The sequence below is a fragment of the Carlito syrichta genome, unplaced genomic scaffold (genome assembly GCF_000164805.1).
Source record: "Carlito syrichta isolate Samal-C Ts95f unplaced genomic scaffold, Tarsius_syrichta-2.0.1 Scaffold311510, whole genome shotgun sequence".
NCBI classification, from domain to species: Eukaryota; Metazoa; Chordata; class Mammalia; order Primates; family Tarsiidae; genus Carlito; species Carlito syrichta.
The window spans coordinates 125,238-133,466 of NW_007255606.1; the positions used below are offsets into that span (position 1 = coordinate 125,238).

The 8,229-nt window shown below is 49.9% G+C and overlaps 1 protein-coding gene across 1 annotated transcript in view; it reads left to right on the plus strand.

Moving 5' to 3' along the window:
* Positions 1–8,226, plus strand: part of ZHX1 (zinc fingers and homeoboxes 1) — a gene marked incomplete at its 3' end in the record, with an annotated part of 16,294 nt that extends 8,068 nt beyond the window's left edge. Inside the window, exon 2 of the mRNA XM_008068748.1 lies at positions 6,783–8,226. Coding sequence (XP_008066939.1) covers positions 7,003–8,226 — 1,224 coding nt within the window. The remainder of the gene's footprint in view (positions 1–6,782) is intronic.
* Positions 8,227–8,229: the final 3 nt, after the last annotated feature.

The following is an 8,229-nucleotide window of genomic DNA, read 5'->3' on the forward strand; positions in this document are numbered from 1 at the left end:
GTGACTGATACCTGTAATCCCAGCACTTTGGGAGGCTGAGGTGGGAGCATTGCTTGAGCCCAGGAGTTTGAGACCAGCCTGAGCAACATAGCAAGACCTCATCTCTATTAAAAAATTCAAAAAATTAGCTAGGTGTGGTGGCACATGCCGATAGTCCCAGCTATTTGGGAGGCTAACATGGAAGGATCACCTGAACCCAGGAGGTTGAGGCTATGGTGAGCCAAGGTCATGCCACTGCACTCCAGCCTGGGTGACAGTGAGACTGCTACTAAAAAAATGAAAGAAACTTTGTTTCCAGCTTGAGACAAATGACCGTAGAAATATCTTAGGTGATTTACAATTTTAAGGCATTGAACTATTGTATTTTATAATAAAGCAATGTTATAACAATATTAAGGAAAACTTGTAAATATCACACAAAACTGTCACCCATAATCTCATGTAAAAATTTTACTTTTTATATATTTTCCTCTAGTTTTTGTACATATGCATACATATTCCCTCACAATAATTATAACAAATATGCAAATTTTGTTCTGATTTTTAAAGTATTTAATAGTAAATGGGTAAATAATTTTTCCAAATTCCTTAACTATTCTTTTGATTATCATTTTAATGGCAGTATAATAATTAATTGATTTGATCTGCTTTTAAAAAATATTTATCAGCCGGGCTTGGTGGCTCAGCCTGTAATCCCGCGCTTTGGCAGGCTGAGGTGAATGAATTGCCTGAGCCCACGGGTTCGAGACCTGCCTGGGCAACTTGGTGAGACCTCATCTCTACAATAAATAAAAAATCAGCTGGGCGTGGTAGCGCACGCCTGTAGTTCCAGCTACTTGGAAGACTGAGGCGGAAGGATCACCAGAGACCAGCAGGTCGAGGCTGCAGTGGCCGGAAGCGGCTACTGCACTCCAGTCTGGGCGACAGAGTGAGACTCCAACTCAAAAAAAGAAAAAAAAATATTAAAAAAAAAAGGTTAACTGAAAGCAGCTTTCTAAAGTAAGTATATTAGCTGGGCCTGGTGGCTTGCACCTGTAATCCCAGCACTTTGGGAGGTGAAGGCGAAAGGATTGCCTGAGTCCAGGGGTTCGAGATCAGCCTGGGCAACTTGGTGAGACCTTGTCTCTACAATAAATAAAAAAATTAGCTGGGCATGGTGGCGGGCACCTATGGTTCTAGCAACTTGACAGGCTGAGACAGAAGGATCACCTGGGTACAGCAGGCTGAGGCTGCAGTGGCCATGAGCATGCCACTGCACTCCAGTCTGGGTGACAGAGTAAGACTCCAACTCAAAAAAAATAAAAATAAAAAATAAATAAATAAGATAAAGTAAGCATATTTATAGTGCTGGATGCATATAGAACATGCTTTTTTCTTTTATTGGCAGACCTTATTTTAATTGTGTTTTAATTACAAAGCCACCTAGCTACTCAGTTGTACAACTGAACTTTAATGCCCATTTATTTAGTCAGATTCTCACTATGTCATCCCAGCTGGAGTGCAGTGGCACGCTCACGGCCACCGCAGCCTCGACCTGCTGGGCTCAAGTGATCCTTCCACCTCAGCCTTCCAAGTAGCTAGAACTACAGGTGTGTGACACCAAGCCCAGCAATTTTTTGATTTATTGTAGAGACAACGTCTTGCCAAGTTGCCCAGGCTGGTCTCGAACCTATGGGCTCAGGTGGTCCTCTCACCTTGGCCTCTCAAAGTGCTAGGATTATAGGTGTGAGCCACCATACCTGGTCTAATGCCCTTTTAAAAATTAAAAAAAAAAATTTTTGAGTCGGAGTCTTACTCTGCCACCTAGGCTGGAGTGCAATGGCACAGTCATGGCTCACTGTAGCCTTGACCTGCTGGGCTCAGGTAATTCTTCCACTTCAGCCTTCCAAGTAGCTGGAACTACAGGCGTGTGCCACCATGCCCAGCTAATTTTTTGATTTACTGAAGAGACACGGTCTCGCCAAGTTGCCCAGGCTGGCTTCCAACTCCTGGGTCAGGCAATCCTCTCACCTTGGCCTCCCAAAATGCTGAGATACAGGCATGAGCCACCACACCTGGCCTTAGAAATTTTTATTCTGTATTTTTATTCTTGTTACTTTTTCATTTAATTTTTGTGGCCTTGTCAGCTGATCAAGTTTCTTAAAAAAAAGAGTGGACGGGGCACAGTGGCTCATTCTGTCATCCTAGTACTTTGGGAGGTTGAGGCAAGAGGATCACCTGGGCCTGGGGGTTTGAGATCAGCTTGGGCAACCTCGTTTCTACCATAAATCGCAAAACCTAGCTGAGCGTGGTAACGTGTGTCTGTAGTTTCAGCTACTTGGAAGGCTGAGGCGGAAGGATCGCCGGAGCCCAGCACTTCGAGGCTGCAGTGGCCGAGAGCGGCCACTGCACTCCAGACTGGGCAACAGAATGAGACTCCAAATCAAAAAAAAGAAAAGAAAAGAAAGTCAGAGTTCGTGAAGGAGGCATTTTTACTTGGGCAGCCTCGAGGTGGACTCCGACTCCCGTTTCCCCATGGAAGCCCTCTCCCCTTCTTTTCTAGAAGCCTCCGGTCATGTGCACTTACAGCTCCCGACACTTCCTGTCTCCTTGCCTTGGGCATAGGTATTCCAAGTCCGTTTTCCAAGTCCCATTTTCCGTTTTCCTTGCTCCACTGCTACTGCCTGACGGACCACAGCCCATCCGTCTCTGTCACTTCCGCGGCTCGGTGCCTGGCGTGGTGCTTGGTGTGTGGTTGGCGTTCAGCAAGTCGTTGTTGCAGGCATTTGTTAAGCTGAAGAATCTTGGCTTGGTCGAGGAGAAAGCTGAGGTTAATTGTGTTGTCTTCCACTCACCTGGCGACCAGGTGACAGAGGCGCCTTCAGAACCTGAGTTTCCATTCTCTCTGATGCCTCCAGGAGCTGGTTACTCGGGGGCTGCTTCCATGAAAAAGGGCAGTTGTGCTAAGGTCCCTGTTTCCTCCAGAATTAGAGCTTTACAGTAAGAACCCCGAGGATGCCTTTGCTCTTGGGTTGAATTTTAGACTCTGCGCATTATGCAGAACTGTCTTTTGTCCAAATCTTGAAGTTCTTTTGGGAATTCTCAATCTCTCTTTAGATGCATGTTAAATAATCATGGACCCTGCTTTTGCTGGTGACACCATGGGGTGCCTGAGGGTGGGCTGCAGTGAGCAAGCAGTTGGCAGGAGTAAGGAGAGGCGGGTGTTCCTCGGATGTGTGTGGCGGCATGGAGCAGCTGCAGTTGCCAGAATCCGCAACACCGAGAGGTCCGGACTCCAGTCTTTCGCATCACTGAGGACTTTCTCTTTTTGTTTTAGACCTCGCTTCCAGGTAACTTATTTCATTTTAAGTGTATTGCCAAGGCCAGTGTTTTCAGAGGAAAAAGCACAATTTGGGGCATACATCACTAAATTTACTATAATGTCTTAGTATTTTACACTTTTCATGACAAGCAAAAAATGTTTAAGCTTTCAATATTTGCTCATAGCTGCTTAAATTCTTACTAACTAACCAGTCTGAGTTAGTGGGCTATTAGGATGAGAAACAAAGATAATAATTTGCTAGCATATTCCTATTTTTATCTAGCTAAGGTGAACAATGGGAAGTTTAGCCTGCAAGGAGTTCAGCCCCTCGGGACTTCTCTGTCTATTTCTCCTGGCAGCTTGCTCCGCCCCGGTGCTCCAGGCCTGTGTCCCATAATGAAAGCAACCGAAAGGGCCATGGCTCAGCCATGGCTCAGCCAGGGGGAGTGTTGGTGAGGGGGGGAGTTGTGGTGAAAATTATGTTTTTTTTGTTTGTTTTTTTGAGTCAGAGTCTCATTCTGTCTCCCAGGCTGGAGTACAGTGGCATGCTTAGTGAGCTCAGGCCATCCTTCCACCTCTGCCTTCCATGTAGCTGGAACCACAGGCATGTGCCACCACACCTGGCTAATATTTTGATTTTTTGTAGAGACGAGGTCCCGCCAAGTTGCCCATGCTGGTCTTGAATCCCTGGGCTCAGGCAGTCTTCTTGCTTCTTCCTCCCAAAGTGCTGGGATGACAGGTGTGAGCCACTATGCCTGTCCACCCTCCACTTAGTTGTTTAGGAGACGGGATCTTGTTATGTTGCCCAATCTTGAACTCTTGGGCATCCTCCCACTTTAGCCTTCCAAGCAGCTGGGATTACAGGGGCACACCACCATGCCCAGCCCACTTATTTAGAGCTGTTTAGGGAATTCTTTGTCTCTAATGACAAATAATGATTAGACAGCTGTGTTGATACTAGAGGAAAACAGTGGTAACCCCGTTAGGTTAGGAGATGGCATTGGCTTAATTCATAACAGTTAAGAACTGGTTTTACATTTCAGCGATTTCTTTATCATCTCTTAGAAATCAGAGGAATTGTATAGAAAAAAAGAGGGATACCCTTGAGGGCAGGACCTGGACTATCAATATGATTACTCTTTTTTTTTTTTTTTGAGTTGGGTCTTTCTCTGTCACCGAGGCTGGAATGCAGCCTCACGGCCATCGCAGCCTCAACCTACTGGGCTCAGGCGATCCTTCTGCCTTAGCCTTCCAAGTGGCTGGAACCACAGACATGTGCCACCACACCCGGCTATTTTTAAATTTATTTATTGTAGTGACAAGGTCTTGCCATGTTGCTCAGGCTGGTCTCGAACTCAGACAGTCTTCGCGCCTCTGCCTCCCAAAGTGCTGGGATGATAGGGGTGAACCACTACACCTGATTCACGGTTACTCTTAAGCTGCTTCTCTTTATTTTGTACTATGGGCAAGTAGGGAACAAGAGGCACTTAGTCCAGCTTTCCACCTGCTGCTTGGGTATGTCGTCTGTGTTTGAGTAATTCCAGTGACAAGGATCGTGCCACCTTCAAAATCAGGCTGTTCTCTCTTTGGACAGTTCTCTTTCCCAAAAATGTTTCTCCCTTTACTGACCCAGTATATCTTTTCATAGAGACCTGTTTTTGATTTATAATCTTTGAAGCAAACTCTTTTTCCTCTGTTCAGCTGAGACAAGGATGATGCTAGTAAATTCAAATAGCTCTAATTTGTGGTGGAAAATAAGTGAGACCACTTACTCATGTCAGCCATCTTCATCTGGCTTAGACTTCAGAAACACAAACTTTAATTTAGCATCAAAATTTCATTTGGAATGTTTTGGGCACAAATTTATTTAAATGTATTTATAGGATCCTAATTCATATTTTCTGATTATATAATGTCATTTTTGTGAATTTCAGCTACTGTTCTCTGTGATGAGGCCCTTAGGCCCTGATGAGTTTTGGAGGTGTATTTCCCTATTCTTTTTAGTTCAATTTAATAAACATTTAATGATTACTTCCTTGAATCCAGGCTTCTTGTATGATACCAGTGGGGATGCAGACATGAATGTCAGCCCCAGACAGCTCTACCGGGAGAGCATTAGATGGAAGATACAGAGGTGCTTGGCTCAGTCCAGTTTTGAAAACTTTGCTTATCCCAATAAGGCTGTGTCATGGTCTGTTTGTGTTGCTATGAAAGAACACGCGGTTTATAAAGAAAAGAGGCGTATTTGGCCCATGGTTCTGCAGGCCGTACAAGAAGCATGGCGCCTGCACCTGCTTCTGGTGAGGCCGCAGGAAGCGTCGCTCATGGCAGAATGGAGGGGGAGGTGGCTGTGCAGAGGTCACATGGCCAGAGAGGGAGCAGGAATGAGAGCGGCTGCCAGGCTCCTGTAACAGCTGGCTTTTTACCCGCCAGCCAGTCGTTGGTGGGGAATCCAGCCCTTGACCCAAAGGCCCTCCACGAGGCCCCACTTCCAGCCGTGGGGTCCCATTTCAACGTGCGGCCTGGAGGGCAGACAGCCCAACGATAGCAAGCTGCCGCCGAGGGAAGAGAAAGGCGTGGGACGCAGTGTCTCTCGTGAGCCCCCAGCTTGGGGGCGGTGCAGGGGCGGCCGTTACTCTACTGCGGCACCGCGTGCCGGAGGGGGCGTGAACAGGGAAGCGCTGAGCCAGAGGGAGGGGGAGAGGTGAGTGGGGCAGGCGGCAGCCCACCCGTGCAGGGCTCAAGCGAGCGGCCTGGCCCAGGAAGGCCTGAGCAACGCGCGGAAGTGCGCCGAGTTCCCTGGAACAGGCATCACCTCGATGTCAGGAGCAGGAGGAGTTGGAAGGAGAAGGCTGGCGGGAGAGGAGGCCGAAACGGGAGGTCAGGGAGGCTGCGGAGGGGATGGTGCGTCCCTCAAGCCGTGTGAGCCTCCTTCCAGCGCTGCGGACCCCATTGGAAGACCTGCGCCTGGCGATGCTTTGTGAGTCCTCCGCCGCGGGGAGGATGTGTGAGAACGATGCTGCCAAAACTGTGACCCTCCTGCGTCTCGCTGCGTTCCCGGCCATGAGCCCTCAGGCCGACGAGACTGGCCAGTGGGAAGACGAGGATGCCGCGGGCGGCTGCGTCTCTTCTGGGCGCTTTTTAGTACGCGTGACTGCTTTCGGTAGGCGGGAAGTTCCTCCCTTCCAGCAGGTTGCTATGTCACATGGATAGCGGGGTGCGTGCCAGAGCAGGCCCCCCCTCGCCCTGCGATGGTGGCTGCCAGCCGCGAGAACCGGCTCGGGCCTGACCGCGAGTGCAGCGCAGACGTGACCTTCAGTGAGTCGGCCTGCGGACATCTGTTTTGATCCCTAGAGGGCCTTTGTTCTAGATCTTTAGAACTCAGCTATCCAGCAGCTTCGTATAAGTGAAGTAGAGCTGTAATTTGTTTGAAGAGCATAGGCATTCATTTTAAAACCTGTTTACATTTATTTTAATGTAGGTGATTGGAGTTGCGCTTCAAGCATTTCAGCAGCTCGTCGGCATTTTATCTGCCCGCGATGCGCTCTTTCCTTGGTTGCACCATGAGCAAGCTGCAAGTGAGACTCACTGAGCCCAGAAATGGACGTGAAGAAACAAAAGCCATTGCTTTCAAATGAAGACCCGGGAGTGGTAAGCCTGATGCTTTGGGATCACCACTGAGACGTCCCCAGAATACCGGGATGGCAAGCAGGCGGAAGTCCACCACCCCTTGCATGGTCCTGGCCAGTGAGCAGGAGCCGGACCTCGAGCTGATCTCGGATTTGGACGAGGGGCCGCCTGTGCTCACGCCTGTGGAAGACGCCCATGCAGAGAGCGTCTCGAGTGACGAGGAGGTTCGTGGATCTGTGGATTCTGACAATCAGCAAAATAAGAAAGTCGAAGGAGGCTATGAATGTAAATACTGTACTTTCCAAACTCCAGATCTCAATATGTTTACTTTCCACGTGGATTCCGAGCATCCCAATGTCGTGCTAAACTCATCCTATGTATGCGTCGAATGCAATTTTCTTACCAAAAGGTATGATGCACTTTCCGAGCATAATCTGAAGTATCACCCGGGAGAAGAGAATTTCAAGTTGACTATGGTGAAGCGTAATAACCAGACAATCTTTGAGCAGACAATAAATGACCTGACTTTCGATGGCAGTTTCGTTAAAGAGGAGAGGGCCGAGCAAGCCGAGCCCGCAGAAGCGCCCTCCCCGGGCATCTCCATCAGCAAGACCCCCATCATGAAGATGATGAAGAGCCGGGCGGAGGCCAAGCGCATCGCGGTCCATCTCGACGCCGCCGAGGGGGCCGCGGAGGAGACGGAGGGCGAGGCCACGCCAGCCCGCGAGGAGGCTGTGGAAAACCCGAGTTCGTCCGCGTCGGAGGCGAGTACCAGCACGTCCACGGCGAGCCGTGGCCACCCGAGCCCAGCTCGCACGGTGGTGACGCCTGCGGCCGTGCTTCCCGGCCTGGCGCAGGTGATCACTGCCGTGTCCGCTCAGCAGAACTCCCACGTGGTCCCCAAAGTCTTGATCCCCGTGAACAGCATCCCCACCTACAACACGGCGCTCGACAGCAACCCCCTCTTGCTCAGCACCTACAACAAGTTCCCGTATCCCACCATGTCCGAAATCACCGTGCTCTCTGCGCAAGCAAAGTACACGGAGGAGCAGGTCAAGATATGGTTCTCTGCCCAGCGCCTCAAGCACGGCGTGAGCTGGACGCCCGAGGAGGTGGAGGAGGCCCGAAGGAAGCAGTCCAACGGGACGGTGCACACGGTGCCCCAGACCATCACCGTCATCCCGGCGCACCTCTCCGCCGGCGGCAACGGCCTGCCGTCCATCCTGCAGGCCTGCCAGCTCGTGGGCCAGCCTGGGCTGGTCCTCACGCAGGTGGCCGGGGCGAGCGCCCTGCCGGTC